Source organism: Tenebrio molitor, chromosome 4 (assembly GCF_963966145.1).
Source record: "Tenebrio molitor chromosome 4, icTenMoli1.1, whole genome shotgun sequence".
Classification (NCBI taxonomy): Eukaryota; Metazoa; Arthropoda; class Insecta; order Coleoptera; family Tenebrionidae; genus Tenebrio; species Tenebrio molitor.
The window spans coordinates 11695103-11715490 of NC_091049.1; the positions used below are offsets into that span (position 1 = coordinate 11695103).

The 20388-nt window shown below is 34.3% G+C and overlaps 1 protein-coding gene and 3 long non-coding RNA genes across 4 annotated transcripts; 3 read left to right on the plus strand and 1 right to left on the minus strand.

Annotated features, from left to right (window-relative positions):
• The first annotated feature begins 4556 nt into the window (after positions 1–4556).
• Positions 4557–5807, plus strand: LOC138128935 (uncharacterized). Its single transcript, XR_011158964.1, has 2 exons — positions 4557–5116; positions 5180–5807. It is a non-coding gene; the product is annotated as an uncharacterized lncRNA (long non-coding RNA).
• An 8226-nt stretch (positions 5808–14033) lies between these two features.
• Positions 14034–14873, minus strand: LOC138128936 (uncharacterized). The gene is made up of 2 exons (XR_011158965.1): positions 14553–14873; positions 14034–14293 (listed from the first exon to the last, which is right to left on the minus strand). It is a non-coding gene; the product is annotated as an uncharacterized lncRNA (long non-coding RNA).
• A 1255-nt stretch (positions 14874–16128) lies between these two features.
• LOC138128832 (uncharacterized) lies at positions 16129–17330 on the plus strand. The gene is made up of 2 exons (XM_069045032.1): positions 16129–16591; positions 16643–17330. The coding sequence occupies exons 1-2, from the start codon at positions 16235–16237 to the stop codon at positions 17273–17275; spliced, it is 990 nt and encodes a 329-aa protein (XP_068901133.1). The 5' UTR covers positions 16129–16234; the 3' UTR covers positions 17276–17330.
• Positions 17331–18519: 1189 nt separating this feature from the next.
• On the plus strand, positions 18520–20388 carry LOC138127928 (uncharacterized). Its single transcript, XR_011158466.1, has 2 exons — positions 18520–19981; positions 20035–20388. It is a non-coding gene; the product is annotated as an uncharacterized lncRNA (long non-coding RNA).

The window sequence follows — 20388 nt, forward strand, 5'->3', positions numbered from 1 at the left end:
TTAAGCCAACTGTATGCGTCCCCATCCCGATGAACCACCTTTTATTGCACTTTTCTCCGTAGCTCGATTGGGGTTCCACATATTACAGATGCTATCATCGGATATACAGGGTCATTATAAGTGATTGTCCCATCATAGGTGGTTGTGCACTATGCTTTAGGTGCGCTACTACGCCCACTAGTTGTAACGAACATTTATAATGACCCCGTATATGGATGTACTCATAAGTCATAACAATACAGGGTGATTCTGAAATAAATCCTTGACACAATTAATTCTGCGTAAATGACTTTTGGAGATGAAATCAAAAGGATGGAAATAACCCTATATCCTTGTACGGTGCGATCAATTAAAAAATAAATCGAGTCGGCGTGTTACCTATGCCAACCCATGCTATAGCATAGGCTCCAAAGCAAACTCGATTTATTTTTTAAATGATCGCTCGGTATTTTCAACGCCTATGAATAGGGAAAATTTGTCCAAATTTGTTCACTTCATTAGCAACCATTGTTACATCAACTCCACAATAAAGTTGTAGGTGCAAGCAGACTGCTTTGTAGTTGTTTCTATGAAATGATCGAGAGGAGTAATTTTACGTTTGTGACTGACGGGCACATTTTACCTTTGATTATTATTGTTGCTAAACTACCAAGATAACCAGGTAATCACCTTTAACTCAGCAGCGTACTAGCAATTTAGACCAAATTTTCAATCAATTGTATCTCGAAAACGAAAAAACTTTTATAAGAAAATTGTTTTGTCTATGACTTCTTCTCACAATCACCAATTACCGGTTTTTTTTTCCAAACTTATTTCAGAATCACCCTGTATTATAACAAATCTATCTTTATACTATATTTCAAATTTAACTAAGGGGTAGATAGAAATAAAATAAATTCGCGTAGAATACCAATCAATAAAATATAATAGTATATTATGTTATGAGGAGCAAAAATGAAGTTTTATGTGCTGCGGCTGGTAGATTGGCTGCCGAACGCAGTGAGGCAGACAAACCAGCCAAAGCACATAAAACCATTTTTGCTCCGAATAACACATACTATTTTTTCTTCAAACCTTCATAACAAATTATTTAAGACATGTTAAGAAACCAGGTAGGATTTAGTTAGTTTACTTTACAGCCGCTCATCAGCGGAGATAGTAACTTCACGGACGCCCTCAGCGGAGATAATAACTTCACGGATGCTCCCCAGCGGAGACAATAACTTCACGGACGCTGGTCAGCTCGTTAGATGCCATGACAATGAAGTGACACTTTAACATTATCAATGCAGCGGTGCAATGTCATATTTTACGGACGCTTGAAGAAAAACATATTATAATATGTATACAGTGAGTTTTTTTTAAGACTGGCCATAGGGTTTTGCATGCTAATTTTTCAACACCCTGTTACCTTTTGTCCTCATAAAAATATTCAGTTTTGTAGTAAAGTTGTGGGATATGATAGATACGTAATGTATTGAAACAATTTCAATTTAATAACCAGAAGCAAGGAATAAGTTAGCAGAACGATATTTTTTTTAATTCCGTTTGCGCCAATTTTAATTTTCAGTAGGCTAAAATTTCACCTGACATTTGTAATTTTGATATGTAATTGATTGTGTGATTGCTTAACTGCCTCTAGAGGCCAATTCGAACATTTCATTTCATTTTTATTCTGGAATAAAATTCATAAATTGGACATAAGTGATTTTTGTAAAAAAAATCGCGGTACAGGTCGAGTTTTGTTTTTCCTTGCCCACATTTAGGCGCATAAGGTTTTTGCATATCTCCTCCCGGAAGTACGCAACCGCGCCTAACTTTTTTACTTATTTTCGTATCCCACCTCCACCCGGCGGCACGGCAATTTTGCCGGAGTACATACACTATTACGGATAATGCTATCAAGTAATAGTGCAGTGCTTATCAACATAATTACCGGCGTCTCGCCTCCACATTTTGACTTTTTTGTGTTTTATGTTCTGTGTCAATGTTAAGGAATTTCCTCACGATGTGACATGAGTATAATAATATACCTTTTTGAATTTAAACCTCCAATGTGTTCTCTAAGTCCAAAATTTTTAAATTTTTAAAAAGAGATTGCGGTACTATTCCTGTTGCTGAAATTATAAATGGTAAAATCGAAATTTTTTCTAAACACCAAAGATTTCTCATAGCAACGGAGAGTTCTAAATATTTATTAATTTTTGTATTATATGTCTGTATTATATTGTGTGAATTTGGAACAGCTATATCTAAAAGATATGCTTGCTTTTGTTGTTTATTTAAAATAATAATGTCTGGTCTGTTATGCTGAATGTGAATGTCAGTTAAAACTGTCCGATCAAAATATAATTTGTAATTGTCATTTTCTAAACAACTTTCTGGTTTATAAATGTAATGTGGTTGTGTATCCTTTAATAAATTGAATTTAACTGCTAAATTCATGTGTATAATTTTTGCGAGAATCGCCCTCAAATGTCACATGATTTATATTGACAAATCACAACTCCGAATTGTTTGAATAGCAACCAATCACACTTTAATTAAGCGGAAATTTTGACCTTGAAATAATTGACCTAGGGAAAAAAATTTTCGGGCGATTCTCTTCCGAATATACCTCGGGACAGAAATATATCGCCAGAAATTTTTTCTTGCAGTCCAACACTCGTGTTTGTCGCTCAAAATTACCCTCGGGCTGGCGCCCTCGTGTAATTTTCTTGCTACAAACACTCGTGTGTGAGGGCTGCTCGAAAAAATTTCCGGCAATATATCTGTCCGTTGGTATATTATATATGAATATATCATGACGTTATTATTATTATTATGTTATTATTAATTCGACAAGTTGTCCACCAGGATGTCCCAATTAATGAAAAATAAAACACAACGTAGGACCCATAAACATTTCTTTTCTCATTATTTTTGTTTCGTATTTTTCCTCAAAAATATCCTCCGAGGGAAGCGGCAACCAACAATACAACAAATAAGAGAGGAAAGTTTCATGGAGGAAAAGTCAAGGAAGGCGAAACGTTTCAATACTTACCTCCTCACTCGACGTATTTGTTAAAAAAAACACCACTCGAGCTACCCTCTCGTGGTGTTTCGCAAAATACGTCTCGTGAATTATAATCGATTATTTTTCTATGCTTTTGTGATATTATAGTTGAATATTTTATAAAGAAAAAAAAATTGTTACAAATAAATCCGCGACGACATACACATACTGTAATCAAAATAGGTGGAGATATTTTATGCCGTAAACCACCAAGATATTTGAAGACAATTTGCACAGATTGAAATTGTGTATTTAATAGTTATTTAAGATATAAGTGTAAAAAGTTATCCTTTATTGCACGAACGGGTTTAAAATACGACCGAGGTACGAGGGAGTATTTTAAAGGATGTGAGTGCAACAAAGGAACTTTTTACACGTATGTCTTACAACATTTTATTTACGGTTTCATCATAATTTTGTATAAAATAATTATCCTCAACCCTCCACCACCCGGCGGCACGGCAATTTTGCCGGAGTACATACACTATTACGGATATTACTATCAAGTAATAGTGCAGTGCTAATCAACATAATTACCGGCGTCTCGCCTCCACAATTTTGAATTTGTTGTGTTTTATTATGTTCTGTGTCAATGTTAAGGAACTTCCTCACGATATAACATGAGTATAATAATATACCTTTTTGAATTTCAACTACCAATGTGTTACCTAAATCCAGAATTTTTAAATTTTTAAAAAGAGATTGCGGTACAATTCCCGTTGCTGAAATTATAAGTGGTAAAATCGAAATTTTTTCTAAACACCAAAGATTTCTCATAGCAACGGAGAGCCTAAATATTTATTAATTTTTGTGTTACATATACAGGCTGATTCACGTAGCCCGTTCATTAGAAACTTTCTGATTTCCCCAAATCATATTAATATGAAAATTGGTAGTTGACTATAATCGATTACTCCAAGTTCAAATGAAGTATTTTCAAAATGGTGGCATCTTTATTTTTTTAAATGGAAAGGCCTCATTTTGACTTCACATTTCGATTCTACGTTAAATTTTGAGTTTAGAGCGTCTTTTTGTCAACACTTATCTGTCATTGTTTTTGACCTGTGTCATCTTTTTTGCTAAAAAGCGAGGTTCCAGGGCTTCATTAACAAATTTATAACTTTTGAACCATCTGAAATAAATAATAGATTTTTTTTAGTTGAATTCTTAGGAATTTAGGTCTTTAGAGACCTGGCCGATCCTTTCCGCCATTAGTGAAATTTTTTTAATGTTTCATACGCCTACTAAAATTTTTCAAAATTGCTAATCAAAAAATGTCAAAAACTTCATTTTTTTAAATGGCAACCACCATTTGTGACACTAGATATAAATGTAAAATTTAATTCTAAGCCTACTTTTATTAACATTGTGTATGCCTATTCCCAGCCGTTTTGGCGTAATTTCGATTTTTTGAGTAAAATATTGTTTTTTTAATCAAACAATTGTTTTATTTGACATTTTATTCACAAATCACATTCAATACACAGTAAATAACAACGAAATAATAAAAAATAAGCAAATTAACAAAAAAATATTTTCAATGAATTCATTTACATTAAAATATTTTTTTGTTAATTTGCTTATTTTTTATTGTTTTGTTGTGATCTAATATTTATTGCAATGCTATTTTTTAATAAAAATTCAAATAAAACAATTCGCCATTTCGGATAAGCAACATGACCTCTGGCGGTGGAAAGTCGAATCACCGAAAATTACCGCTTAATACGTAGCTAATGGCAAAAATAACATGGTGAACGGTGTACGGGCCACAGGTACGGGGGTTAGTGACAAAAAGTGATGTTACAATGGGCAAAAAGAAAGTAGATAAAACCAAGTGTTGTGTCCATGGTTGTCACACACGCAGAGCGAAAGACAGAAAGACCAGCTTTCATTACTTTCCACGCTAAAATAGTTGTAAAGTGCAAATCATAAACATTTTTGGCGGCAAGGAAAGTATAGACAGAAGAAAAGCTTGGGAAAAGGTTTTGTTATTGAGAAAACCTGCAAGACAGCATATGCGAGTATGTGGAAAACATTTTTTACGTGAAGATTTTATAAATCGTAAGTTCCACCAATTTGAGGTTAAAAGTTTGTAGTTTATTCTACTTTTTCAACTCCACGCAGCATTTCCCAAAAATTGCCATTGAAGGAATTTGCTGTTCCTTCTCAAAAGTTATCCAAAAGGACACACGATGTAACATCTAGTTTGTTACATGTTCAAGTTTGCTAATGACAATTAATTTTGTCGCCTCTGAAGTGGGTTAAAAAAAAAAAAAAAGTATCCTTAGTTGCGATTTTCGTTAAAAAAAAAAAAAACATTAATTTGACAAGACAAATATCGTACCGAACAAATATAAATAATTGTGTGCACCAAACCCCAATTGAGGTAAAAGACAATTTAAGTAGTTTTTTTTTTACGTTCATTAAATTATTTATCCAGGGTTTTTGACAAATTGAGCGGAAAACTCCAATTGGTTCCGTTCCTGTTCCGTTCCTGTTTCGTTCCTGTTCCGTTCCTGTACTGTTCCTGTTCTGTTCCTGTTTTGTTCCTGTTCACGTTTGCCGTTGAATTTAAATAAGGTTTATAGTTTAGTTTTCGTTTCATCGTTTATAAATTAAGTTAAATTTTGTGAGCCAAAGCTTTGGTATACATCCTTTAACCGGATTTGTTAGTATTAATTTCGTGTTAATTCATTTTTTTGTGTTATGAGTTTAAATAAATTTTTTTTGTAATATATTATTTATTATTCGATTCTTTTAGACTTTCTTCCCAGTCAGGAAGTCGTTCCTATTTTCTTTTGACTGTGGTGGCGCCCAACTGTATTTGTTATCCCCTTAGCTAGACCACCGAGCTCGCCGGCGAACAGCTGCCGAAAGGAAGACCGATTTTTTTTTAGGTTACACTATTTGGCGCCCAACGTGGGGCACTTAAATTTTTTGGGGATAACATCATTATTCGTGTTCTCATTGTTTGAAATATTTAATTTAATATTTATTTATTTATTTTAATAATTGTGTAACTTTTGTTGTCATTATGACAGACGATTTTGCAACAATAATACCCATTTTTTTGGAAGATTCGGAACTAGAATATGAATTAAGGATAAGGAAACTAAGAGGTCAGAATACACGCGATTCAAGGGTAAAAACATTAGAGCGAGCTCTAGCGAAATCTCGAACAGTTGTGCAAGATCCGGAATTTACATTAGAGAATGAAAAGAAATTAATCGATGACACTTTAGAAACCATTAAAACAACAATTTCAACATTAGAAGCTGAAGTATCTGTGGATAGTAATATTTATAAACGTATTAGTACACGAATTGCATATATAACGCAGCGTATTTTGCGCGTTTCAAAAAATATCAAAACAACTTCGGAAATCAATGATTTAACTGAGAATTGGGAAGCTCAGTGTTTAGAACTAGAAGCGGATTTGATTATCAAAACTAAAACAAGTATCCGGGATGTTCCGAGTCATATGTCTCTTCAATCAGTTGGTTCAAATTCTTCTACCAAATCAGTGCCGGTACATAAATGGGGTATCCATTTCAATGGTCATACAGATTTGATTGTTTTCCTGGAACAAGTTGATGACCTCATGATCGCTCGTAATATTACCGCGGTTGATTTGTTCAACTCAGCATATGACTTGTTTGAAGGTCCAGCGTTAACGTGGTATAGGTCAATTCGCGACAATGTGACAGATTGGCTCGGACTTGTATCAAGATTAAAAGTGTCATTTTTACCATGCGATTATGATGATAAATTATGGGATGACATTAAAAATAGAAAGCAAAGAAAGGACGAGTCTATCGTTATTTATGTCGCTGAAATGAATGCATTATTTAGTCGGTTATCCACTCGACCATCCGCAGATATCAAACTAAAAAATATTCGACGAAATTTACTTCCGTACTATATTTCCGCACTTGCTTTGCAGGATGTAAACTCCATAGATCAGTTGATTAATCTTTGTAAAAGAATTGACGAAGCCTATAACCTTAAGCGTAAAAATGCCCAATGTTCTAAAGTATATTCAATTTCAGTCTCTCCAAGTATGGGTAAGCCAATAGAAAATCGTACCTCACACTCCAAATGTTGGAACTGCGGGAAAGAAGGACACCTCTATAATAATTGTGTCGAAAAACGCAAAAGATTTTGTTATCGTTGCGGTGCTCCTGACTGCACCGTTAGGTCTTGCATAAACTGTTCGGGAAACTTCAAAGAGGAACACTAATTCCCGGCCATTTCGTGTCTCCTCGTTTAACCAAGGCCGTTTCTAAAGTAAGACAAGTTTCGCCCAAATTTAAATCGGATGACTGGCAATGTTGGCTTGATGTCTTAAAAAAAATTTGTAAAAAATCTACTCACGAAATAGACGTTTTACCTCTTTTTTTTTAAACAGAAATCACAATGACAACCGTCCTCATGTTGCCATAAAAATGTTCGACCGCGTCGTCACAGCTGTTTTAGATTCAGGGTCGAATTTATCTATTATCGGTAGAAATGGTTTGTGGCTTGTAGATTATTTTAAACTTCAACCTTCCAAGTCAGCATACGCTCACGTTTTTTCTGCAGCGGGTAATAAACAAAGTGTTGAAGGATCTGTAAATGTCCTTGTTAGTGTTGAAGGTTATTCTAAAGCCTTAACATTCCTAGTGGTTCCTTCACTACCTCATAGTTTTATTTTGGGTAGTGACTTTTGTTATGCTTTTGATGTAAATATTGATTTTAAGACTCACTCTTGGACTGTGCAAGGCAATGTTGTTAATTCTCCTTTACAATGGAGAAACACTCGTGCAGATCTCCCCAAATGTTTTATGCTGGAATCTGCTGAATTATCTGATTAAGAGAAAACACAAGTGGATGTTTTTATCGCCTCTCTTAAAGAAGTTGATTCATCTTCCCGATTAGGTCGTACCGATAAACTTTCCCTCGATATCGATACCGGTTCAGCAAAACCTTTTAAACAAAGACAGTTTCCTATGTCACCGTATGTTTTAGAAGCACTTAATAAGGAAATTGATGAAATGTTGGAGTTAGATGTAATTGAACCTTCTCAGAGCCCTTGGTGTTCCAACGTGTTGCTGGTAAACAAGAAAAATGGAGAAAAAAGATTTTGCTTTGATGGTCGCAAGTTGAATGAAATTACCAAGCATGATTCATACCCTCTGCCACGCGTGGATAGAATATTGAGTCTTCTCAGAGATGCGAAATTTATTTCATCAATTGACTTACGAAAAGCTTTTTAGCAGATCCCTCTTCATCCAGAAGCAAAGGAAAAAACAGCTTTTGCCATACCTGGTCGTGGACTTTTCCAATTCAAAGTCGTTCCCTTTGGTTTATGCAATTCTGCACAAGCGCAGCAACGTCTTATGGATGCAGTCTTCGGTCCGAAATATGTACCATGTATAGTTGACAAAAAAATTTCTCGTTTGGTGTATTCACTAAAGAATATGGACGGATCAGATGCTGGTAAATGGCATGTGAAAGATATGAAGCCTTATTTTGGTTCTAACCCTGAATTAACCGTTGTCTGAATATTATTATGTTGAGGAATTTTCTTTAAACTCTATTTCATTTTTCTTTCAAATTTTATTTTGTCTTTGAACATCATTTTGTATAAAGAGCTATATTTCCTATGATTCGGTATTCTCTTTCATTTTGTTTTTTTATTGGAGGGGGGCAGTGTAACATCTAGTTTGTTACATGTTCAAGTTTGCTAATGACAATTAATTTTTTCTATTATTGATTCAAAAAATTGAAATTCACGCATAGTTATCGGTGCCTGAAGTGGGTCATTTTCTAACGTGTATTTCTTTTTGCATTGTTAGTAAGATCGAAACCATAGAAACCATACAAAACAGTGTGTGAAATGCGATTTCACGCACACGACTATTTCTGTGTTTCACTTCACGCACTGTATTTTATTAGTTACCTAGCAACATGGTCACTGCATTGAAACTTCAGAGTTCCTTCAAAAATTTGAATTTTTATACTGCCTCGACCTTCGTCTCGGCGTAAAAGACCTTTTCATGCACAAAAAACACACTCTTCACGCACTTAATATAAAAACAACTATTGTCGCCTTCTGAAGTGGGTTAAAAAAAAAAAAAAAAAGTATCCTTAGTTGCGATTTTCGTTAAAAAAAAAAAAAAAAACATTAATTTGACAAGACAAATATCGTACCGAACAAATATAAATAATTGTGTGCACCAAACCCCAATTGAGGTAAAAGACAATTTAAGTAGTTTTTTTTTTACGTTCATTAAATTATTTATCCAGGGTTTTTGACAAATTGAGCGGAAAACTCCAATTTGTTCCGTTCCTGTTCCGTGACTGTTCCGTTCCTGTTCCGTTCCTGTTTCGTTCCTGTTCCGTTCCTGTTCTGTTCCTGCTCCGTTCCTGTACTGTTCCTGTTTTGTTCCTGTTCACGTTTGCCGTTGAATTTAAATAAGGTTTATAGTTTAGTTTTCGTTTCATCGTTTATAAATTAAGTTAAATTTTGTGAGCCAAAGCTTTGGTATAAGGTAAGGTGGGGTAAGTGCACCCCCGTTTTTTGCAAATTCACTTTTACAGCTTAACTGGTTCTACATATATTCAGAAAAATATTAATATATATGGGGAAAAAGCATATCAACATGTTTTGTTGTCGGATATACAAAAAATTTCGATTAAAACCACATAGTTTGTCAGGAAAAAATTTTTGTTTTTTTTCATGTACTAGGTGCGCACTTGCCCCTTGTTTGGGGGCAAGAGCGTTATTGACCGTTATTTCACTATGTCATTCACTATATGGTTGTAAGGGGTAAGATCGTATATAAAATTATTTTCTCTATACTGTCCTTTTTAGTTTGCAATTTTTGCTCAAATACTAACAAATATATGAGCTTAAAACCAATGTAGCTACCAAATTAGTAAAATAAACTTTCATTAGGAAAAAATCAAAAAGTTAAATTTATTAAATCTTTTACGTTTGAAAATAACAGTAAACTTCACAAAACAAATTAAAAACAAAAACATGAAAAAATTACTCGCAATAATCACAAATATAGTTGTCGGGACTATCCTTTCCAGTGCAGAATTTATGTGCCCAAATGCCACAGGCTACACAACGGTACCAAACTTCGTTTTTGCCATATTCGTCACATATAAAGCATTTTTCTTCACCATTTCCGTCTTCTAAGTCATCTAACTCGTCGTCGTTGCAAATCTGAGACTCGTCAACATCACTTTCGTCACTTGACGTGCTGCTGTATTTTTTCCTTACAACTCTTTGTGTGGTTTTCTTTTCGTCCTGTCTTTTTTTTGATACTCTTTCCTTTGGTCAATTTTTTTGATTTACTGAAGTGTTCAGTTTCACTTGGCTTAGACGATGTACCTGGTAAAGCATCTTTGTCTTTTATCAACTTGTGACTAGGAGTAATAACTTCAGCTCCGGAAGCAATTCTCTTCTTAGGTTTACTTGGATGAGACTGCGTCTGTCTAATGGTCTCCACAAGCAGATTTTCGAACGATAAATCAGTAGAAGGTGGATCATATGTAGAACTCGTAGACGGAACAGGTTCAAGAAATAAGGGAGTTACTTGTGCAAGAGGATTACTTGAACTTGAATGATTTGGCTCTGTTTGAGCATTATCTTCATCTGCTTGTGGTCTATTTTCTTTACCAGGCTCTTGTCGATTCTTCCATCTTTGCAATGCACTGACGTCGAATTTATCGTCAGTTACAACTCTGTTATTAAAAGGAATTATACCACCTCTTCTAAACCCACTAATTATGTTTTCAACTTTAAGATTTTTCCAGGTTTCTGCCACTAACGTAGAAAACTGGACTTTTGGAATCTTTTTCCCAATATTGTGCCTTTGCCAGGTAATTAATTTCTGGTCCCATGCATCCTTCATGGGTTTAAAGACGGCAAGATCTAATGGTTGAAGTAAATGACTAGTATGTGGAGGCAATTTTAATATCGTAACATTTTCGCGGATTGCCAGCTCGATTAAATCTGTTCTCAGGTGAGTTGTGTGACCATCATAAATTAAAAGAACTGGTCGGTCATTACCAATTGTTTTTAAGAACGATTTCTTAAAATAATTAAAAAATATTTCGGAGTTCATCCATCCATTTTCAGATGCCGCATATGTCATGTCAGGGAAAATTTCAGTTTTTGGAATCCACTCGTTCCATAAGTTTTTTGCTTTAAAAATTACAAGCGGAGGAGCTTTTTGCCCAGATGCACTTGCTGCAAAAAGCACCGTCATATTTTCGCGACCGGGTCCACTTGTGATTCTAGAGCAAGCTTTTCCACGTTGTCCAACGACTTTTGTTTTCAAGGGGTCGAGTGCCATGGAAGTCTCATCCAAGTTCCAGATTCTGCTTGGAGCGTCAAAAAGATTCAATTCTTGTAATGTCGACTTTAATATATCAAAATATCCATACACGGTAAATGGATCTGTCATCTTTTTTCTAGCGTATTCCAAACCTTGCGGTTTTTTGATGGATAAATTATGCCGGGATTTAAATTTCAGAAACCAGTCTTCCCCAGGAATATTATTTTTAAATGGGGTTTTGATGTTGTTCGTTTCTACAAATATTTTGACAGCTTCAATAACTTCTCTTCTGGAGAGGCCGAATCCCCATTTTTCCATTGTTCTAATGCAATTTGCTAAACGAATTTCATCTTCCGATGATAAAGCAGTACGTCTTCCTAACGAAAGACTTTTCAATCCTCTTCTTTTTTTAATTCGATCTCTTATTGTTGTTATTGGAATGTTATGCAGTTTTGAAGCCTGTGTGGTAGTTATTACCCCTCTTTGAATGTCTGCTACTACTGTAAGGAGCAAGTCGCGACTATATGATGTTGCTCTGTTGCTTTTTCTTTTATAAACCCGAACCATGGCTCTGCAAAAAATATTTTCTTTGAATTCTCTTAGTATCAAATATACAGGGCAAGTGCGTCCCCACTCAATGCTCTTGCCCCTACATAGCAAAACGCACTTGCCCAAGTAACATAATTCATGGGGAAAGAGCGCACCCACATGGTAAATAAATTATCAATAAACATTGTGTTAAATAAAACAAAGGCCACGAACTTTAATCATTATTTAAGAATAATACCAATAATTGCACTGAACTTACCTTTTCTGTTACACAATTACAAGCAATTACACAAGATCCGTCCAATTGGTTGCGTAGAGTTACCTCGTTCTGCTAACATAAATTGTGAAAATGGTGGTTTACGCGGGATTCTATTGTTAGTTGAATTGGTTCGTGTCTAAGACCAATGTACTGCAAACAACTTGTGATAGATGTCGCCACGATATTCATTTAAACATAGACAACACAGTAAACCTATAGAACGCAAACTCCTATGCATTTTATTGTTTTTTTTGGAAACGCACCCACCACAAGCCATCAGAGGACGCTGCCGTTTTATAAAAATAAAAATCGCAGCAACTTATGCCAAAATTGAAAAAATATATATATTTTGACATATTAAGTCATAAATAATAAATCTACTGTTACGAGAATTTGCAGAGTGCAAAGGTATTTAAACCATGTGGAACTCGCCATAGATTTTCAAATCCAATTAAATATCCTGGGCATTTTATGGAATGGATTAAAAACACGGGTAACAAGCAGTTATCAACTTTGTAGCCTATTAAAGTGTAGGTATAACAGCTACACTGTGTGTGGACTTCATTTTACCAGCAAATACTTCGGCACGAACAATAGATTGCTGAATGTGGCCGTACCCTCGACTCAATACAACTTCCCTCCTTTTCCAGTCCAGACTTACTTCCAGTAATAGTAAAAAAATACTGATAATTATATTTTAACTGAAAACTATTTTTTACAGAATTTTCATCCGATCTACTGATCTACGATATTTCTACTGAAGACGCTATAAGTAAATTGTGTAAATCCTGTTTTATGTAGTAATGAAGATATAAATTCTTGTGAAAGTTTCAAAAAGAAAATAAGAACAGCTGAGCATAATCAAAATTATAAAAAGCCAGAATGTTAATCCAAAATTCGGGCTGCAATGTACCGAAAACGTTACATGCAAAATTCGATGTCAAAATAAAGAGCAAAATTTTGAAGGTGAGGAAGCCATAAATCTCTGTCGCAATTGAGGAAAAGAAACACCAGATCAAAATTTATAAAAATGCAATGGAAATGTATCAAAAAAAATTGAAAATAAAGCTTCAAAATAAATGTAGTCTTTTAATTTCATAAATAAATTATTTTGAAAATTAAAATAAATAAAAAAGCCAGGATATCCAGCTGGCTGTGTCTTATTTTGCACCTACCACAAGCCAGTAGATGGCGTCGGGACACAAAAAACTATGGGAGTTTGCGTTCTATAGGTTTACTGTGTTGTCTATGCATTTAAACAAGGCCATCTGAATCAAAAAGCTACGCTTATAAGGCCGTTTCAATGTACATAATAATTGTTTCTGCAGAGTGGCCATAAAACAAAAGAAGACAGAACCTTATTGCGCGCCCTCGGTGGCCGATTAACGAATTAAAACTACAATATTGGCGGCAATTTAAAATGTTGCCCTTCTATTTTACATAAAATGGTAAAAGCGTGTTTCATTTGTGGGGCAAAAGATGTTCGCTTAATTGAAATTCTGAGCAATATGGAACAAAGACAAAAATGGTTCGAAGCTTTTGAAACGTTTTGCGGTAAGCAAATTTATGCAGACAATGATAAGGACAACCTTTTAATTTGTATGTGTAATGTGACACTACAAAAATTACGGATTACTCAGAAATTTGTGAGCAGCATTTTCAACAAGACTTTATAATTACAACCTCCAAAAGACGACGCTTATGTAAAGATGCTGTTCCTTCTATTTTTAATTTATAATTAAAACAGACTTGTGGTGTTTATTGATACATGAAATATGTCTACATAGAAGCGAAGTCAACCACGAAATATGAAAAAACAAAATGAGCTTCCTCTTCTCATTTTTCGATCAATTACTTATTAGTTTTCACAGTCATAATCAGGAACCTCCAGTTATTATTTACTGTCATCTTATTAATGTTTTTGTTTTTTACATTTTTCCCACTGAAACTCCGCTTGAAATTCCTGTACCCCAAAATCCTGTAAAGTCTTTCGTCATTCCAACCATTCCTATCACATCCAAATCAATTCAAGTAAATAGTATTTCTGCGGAGTATATGTTTCATCTCCAGTACCACTGCAAAGTGTTGACGCAAAAGCTGAAACGAACAAATTGTTTAGCTAAATTAAAAGATTTAGAGGAAGAGAAACGTAAAAATTCAAAAAATATGAACTTAATAAATAATATACTCGTAGTTCAAAACGCTGATGAGAAGGCCATCTTTCTGATGGATCTTATAAACAATTAAAGCAAAAGAGTACCGAGATGGTCTGAAATATCAGTCAGAACGTGTACAGTATGGAGATTCTGTTTAGCTAAAGGTTACGGGTTTTGACATGACAACTTAACAAAATTACCTTCAAAATCAACAATTTTGAGACATCTTGGAAAATTCGACGGTCAAAATAATGAATGTATCCAAAATAAGCTCGGATCTTGAATATTTTATAGCACTCATATTTTACTTGACGTTTTAAGCACTTAACCTCAAAATGAAAACAGGAAAAGTCTCAATCGACTGCGTTCGAAATCGGTAGATGGAGCGCAAAAAGGTTCTGCCGCACGAAATGTCACAGAAACAAAGTTTATATGGAAAAATCGAAAATTGAAACGGCCTTATAAGCGTAGCTTTTTGATTCAGATGGCCTTGCATTTAAATGCGGTAATTATGAGGTGCAGACGCTCTTGCCCCAAAAACGATCTTACCCTACCTTACCTTACATCCTTTAACCGGATTTGTTAGTATTAATTTCGTGTTAATTCATTTTTTTGTGTTATGGGTTTAAATTAATTTTTTTTTGTAATATATTATTTATTATTCGATTCTTTTAGACTTTCTTCCCAGTCAGGAAGTCGTTCCTATTTTCTTTTGACTGTGGTGGCGCCCAACTGTATTTGTTATCCCCTTAGCTAGACCACCGAGCTCGCCGGCGAACAGCTGTCGAAAGGAAGACCGATTTTTTTTTAGGTTACAACGACACAGAAAGTTTGCATCAAAAATTACAGGCAAAGTAGACTGTAGTGCACTTGACATAATAAGTGAGAAGGTAATTGTATTAAATAAAAAGACATTTAGTTTATTGATGCATTTTTATTGAAAACTTGTTGCTGTAAGTAAAATTTAATTGAAATTTAACGAAAAAAGTCTAAAATTATCTGTACTGTATCCCATCACACTGTACCACACATCGACTGTCAGCAGAAGCCTCCAAGTATGTAAAAATGGTAGCTAACCGAAGAAAAGCCTTCCTGTAACTGAAATATCAGCATATAGTATGTTTTCCACTTTTTAAAAGACTCAATGTTTTGAAAACAAAATATTTAATGCACCATAACCTATCTTTACGCGTCTATTTATTTTACGCCTGTTTTACGAAATTACATCATAATCTTTGATGCCTACATTAAAAAATGTTACTTTAAGGAATACACTTACCTTACTGAAAAACACACTGCACACAATTAACAAATAAAAGAGTTTTGGACACATAAATTAACACGTAAACAAATGGAAAATCTCAAAAGGAGGATTTTCGATCAGCTGATTGTCAAAACAGCAGCGCCCTCGCAGTAGTCGAAATCGCGAATTGCTTATAAAAAAGAATATTTTATTCAAAAAATTGAAATTACGCCTAAACGGCTGCAAATAGGCATACATAATGTTAATAAAAGTGGCCTCAAAATTTAATTTTACATTTATATCTAGTATCACAAATGGTAGTTGCCATTTAAAAAAATTAAGTTTTCGACATTTTTTGATTATCAATTTTAAAAAATTGCAGTAGGCGTATGAAACATTAAAAAAATGTCGTTGATAGCGCAAAAAAGCGGCCAAATCTTTGGCAAGTCAGTAAAGTAACAATATAGTTATTTATTAATAATACGAGTGCGAAAACCTAAGTTTAAAGTTCGAGGTTGTCGTTATGACACCCGAGATACTTTATAAGTTTTCGCAAGAGTGTTATTCAAAATTTTTTCTGTTGGTCAACTACGTTCGTCACTAGTCGCTATGGATATGTTGTTTATTATATAAACGAAAATGGAAAAGTCAAACGAAGTTCCTGAAAATATTTTAAAGAAAGCGAACTTATTGCGGGAAAAATTGTTACCCGTGAAATCCAAAGCTGCGTACGAGAAGGTTTATGCAAGTTTCTGCTATTGGCGAGAAAACAACAAAGTCTCCGCTGTAACAGAAGAGGTAATACTCGCTTATTTAGACGAGAAGGTAAGTCTGGAATTATCCATTTTCAGAGAAGTTGAGAAGTTTTGTAGTGTAACTGCTTACCTCAAGCAGATAAATGTGGGACATCATGCGAAAAAATCGAAGGTGTTATCTCGTGAACATATTGAAAAGTTTTTGTTAGAAGCTGCAGACGAAACATATTTATTTGTGAAGGTATTTATGTTTTGGTTGTTAAAACAAAAAATAATAATTTATAATTTATAGGCTGCTTTGATTTTCGGCATTGCTGGAGCATGTCGGCGCAAGGAGTTATGCGACCTCACTGTAAATGATATTCAAGATACTGGAGAAGTTCTCATTGTAACACTTCGAGATACCAAAACGCATTTAGATAGAAAGTTCACCATTATTGGCGAAGGCTTCGTGGTTAACCCTTTAACCATATACCGAAAATATGCATCTTTACGTCCCGTGAACACATCTCATGATCGATTCTTCTTGTTTTATAATAATGGGAAGTGTACTCGACAGCCTGTGGGAATAAACACCTTCGGTCAACTTCCCTCTAAAATTGCCGCGTATCTGAAGTTAGAGGATCCTAAAACTTATACGGGGCACTGCTTCCGAAGAAGCTCCGCAACTTTGCTAGCTGCAGGAGGTGGAGATCTAGTTTCACTGAAACGACATGGCGGTTGGCGTTCTTCTACCGTCGCAGAAGGATACATCGAAGATTGCGTAGAGGAACGCATCAAAATTGCCAGAAAGGTGTTTGGGGGTACAACAACTACTACAACCGAGTTATCTACAAGTGATACTTCATCATCATCATCGTCAACCAATGGTGTTCAATATTTTCATAAATGTGAATTTCACTTTCATACAAATGAGAAGAATTAAAATTGAATTTTCATTATTAACTTGTATTCTGACTAGTTATACTTGTGATTAATAAACCATTCTTGTTCATACTTCTTTCGTGTTTTAAATTTTTTAAAACACGTTGTTCTGGAAAACGTGTTTTAAATTGCTGTTTTTAGTGTAGGTTTTAGATATTAAAAAGATGACAACATATGACCAACAGAAAAAATTATTTTTTCTATTATTGATTCAAAAAATTGAAATTCACGCATAGTTATCGGTGCCTGAAGTGGGTCATTTTCTAACGTGTATTTCTTTTTGCATTGTTAGTAAGATCGAAACCATAGAAACCATACAAAACAGTGTGTGAAATGCGATTTCACGCACACGACTATTTCTGTGTTTCACTTCACGCAATGTATTTTATTAGTTACCTAGCAACATGGTCACTGCATTGAAACTTCAGAGTTCCTTCAAAAATTTGAATTTTTAATTTCAATTTTTTGAATCAATTATAGAAAAAATATTGTTTATATTTCGTGCGTGAAGATGTTTTTGTGCATTCAAAGGCTTATACTGCCTCGACCTTCGTCTCGGCGTAAAAGACCTTTTCATGCACAAAAAACACTCTCTTCACGCACTTAATATAAAAATAACTATATTTCTGATGGTTCAGGAATTATAAATTTTTTAATGAAGCCCTGCAACCTCACTTTTTTGCAAAAAAGATGACATAGGTCAAAAACGATGACAGATAAGTATTGACAAAAAGACGTACTAAACTCAAAAGTTAACGTAGAATCGAAATGTGAAGTCAAAATGGGGCCTTTCTATTTAAAAAAACAAAGATGGCATCGATTTCCGATATTTCCGGAAGTGCCACCATTTTGAAAATATTTCATTTGAACTTGGAGTAGTCGGTTATAGTCAACTACCAATTTTCATATTAATATGATTTTGGGAAATCAAAAATTTCTAATGAACGGGCTACGTGAATCAGCCTGTATTTCTGTGCTATAACTTCCTTATTTTTTATCCGATTTTAACAAATGATCCGTCAAACAAAATCGTTTTAGAAACACTATAGCCCGACATGCTATGATTTTTTTTAACATTATATTTTTTTACAGACCGCAGCTAACTTTGTTTCTTTAAGTTGCACTGTATATTTTTTTATCTTTATTCTGATAGATGTTTATCTTATGAATACATATACATTAAAATAAAAAATCAAAAATTTGTTTTTAATAAAAAAAATAAGATTTCCAAAAATCAAGTAACCATAACTTTACTATAGCAAATGTTTGAAATTACTTCCATTCCCTCTAAGGCATATTCGACACCTTCCACTGACGCCCATTGCGGCGTTTAATAAAAATTCTGGTGGTATTTGTTCACATACTGCTACGATTCTTTTTATTAAATCATCTCTGTTATTGGCCGGAGTCAAATAGACATTGTCTTGAATGTCCATAGCTCTCTTAGTCACTTAGCAAAATTAGAATGCACTTTTATTACTGTTTAATGTGACTGCTTAATTTTAAAAAAATACATCGTTTTTTAATTTCTTCTTTTTGCTTCTATGCATGAGCATGGTTGTTTACATTTTCATATTTAAAATAAAAAACTGAGCAAAAAAAGTTAATAGTGCCATTTGAAAAAAAAAGTTGACTATTATTTGTCAAAAACAGAACTCAAGAACAAATATTGGATCAATTCAAATTGTAGCCCATTTAAAACGATTTTGTTTAACATATCATTTATTAAAATCGGGTAAAAAATAAGGAAGTTATAGCACCAAAGGTTTTTCATAATACACCCGGTATTATGTGAATTTGGAACAGCTATATCTAAAAGATATGCTTGCTTTTGTTGTTTATTTAAAATAATAATGTCTGGTCTGTTATGCTTAATATGAATGTAAGTTAAAACTGTTCGATCAAAATATAAATTGTAATTATCATTTTCCAAACAACTTTCTGGTGTATAACTATAATGTGTAATATTTTAAGAATAACCGAAGTCGTTTGAGAACCACGTCGTTTAGCAACCTACTTCTAAACAATGCTTCCAACAAATTGTATTGTTGTATTCTGACAGTTCTGTGCTATAAAAGCGCGCACTAAAAGTTTTTTTGTTCTCCTGTGTGAACGGATTTTGATAAATTTGACAACTTGTCAAAACGAAACGGTGGGCCTTTAAAACGCTCGTTTCACTCGCGTTTTAAACTGGCCCACTCATGCCAAAAAAAGGCCAATTTACACACAAACTCGTTAAATAAACTACTATTATGGCACGATTCCGTCAGTTTCACTAAACGTCAACTTGGCAACGATTTTTAGTGGAAAAAGTGGCTACTTATTACACGATCGTAGATAAGAATTAAAAATACACCTCTTTCCAAAAAGCTACAACCAAAACGAGTACCATGCAGAAATTTGACACTGATATTGAATTATGTGGAAAGAAGGTACAAAACACTTTTACTTTTGGACTACCTTATTCACAGCAAATGCTGAAAATGTTGTCCTTAATGTGTGATACTCGCGTGTGCCCTCCGCGCCATTTTATAATTTTGTGATATCACTTCACCAAATACATACTTTGTTTTCACTGATAACGATTAAATTATGCATATATAAATATCTGCATAAATAAACACGCCGTGTGGTGTGTAACAGTCATTCGTAAACTTTTGACTCGGCACGTTCATCTTTAATATGAGTTCACGCAGACATTACCTAGGTATGACATTTCATTTCGTTGATAAATAAATCTGTTATTATGACTTTATGTAGTAGTGCGCCATGCCTTTCCAAACACAGCTTCGTACGTACACATTCGAAAGCCGACACCACCACCGCCACCGCCACCGCGGCCCCGAGAGTACCATGATCATCAAGACCATCATCATTCTCACCATCATGATCACTACCATCACCACTATAATGATGTCCACCGTTACCAACATCAGGCCACCAACGTTGTTAAACTAGAAACCCAAGCATGCACATTGTATATTGTTAATTAAAATGCGTTGCTTTAATTTTCATTTTATTTGGACCGAAATTTTTCTGTATTTGAGCTTTTTGTGTACACCTGTAGAAGTGCTCTATACATACATAAATAAAGAAATACCAAAAATTCTTAAA

What these genes read in the sequence shown, in the direction of transcription:
- LOC138128832 (XM_069045032.1), top strand. Translation starts at nt 16,235, where the DNA reads ATGGAAAAGTCAAACGAAGTTCCTGAAAATATTTTAAAGAAAGCGAAC. An exon ending in AAACATATTTATTTGTGAAG is followed by an intron (nt 16,592 to 16,642) that starts GTATTTATGTTT and finishes TATAATTTATAG; the next exon opens with GCTGCTTTGATTTTCGGCAT.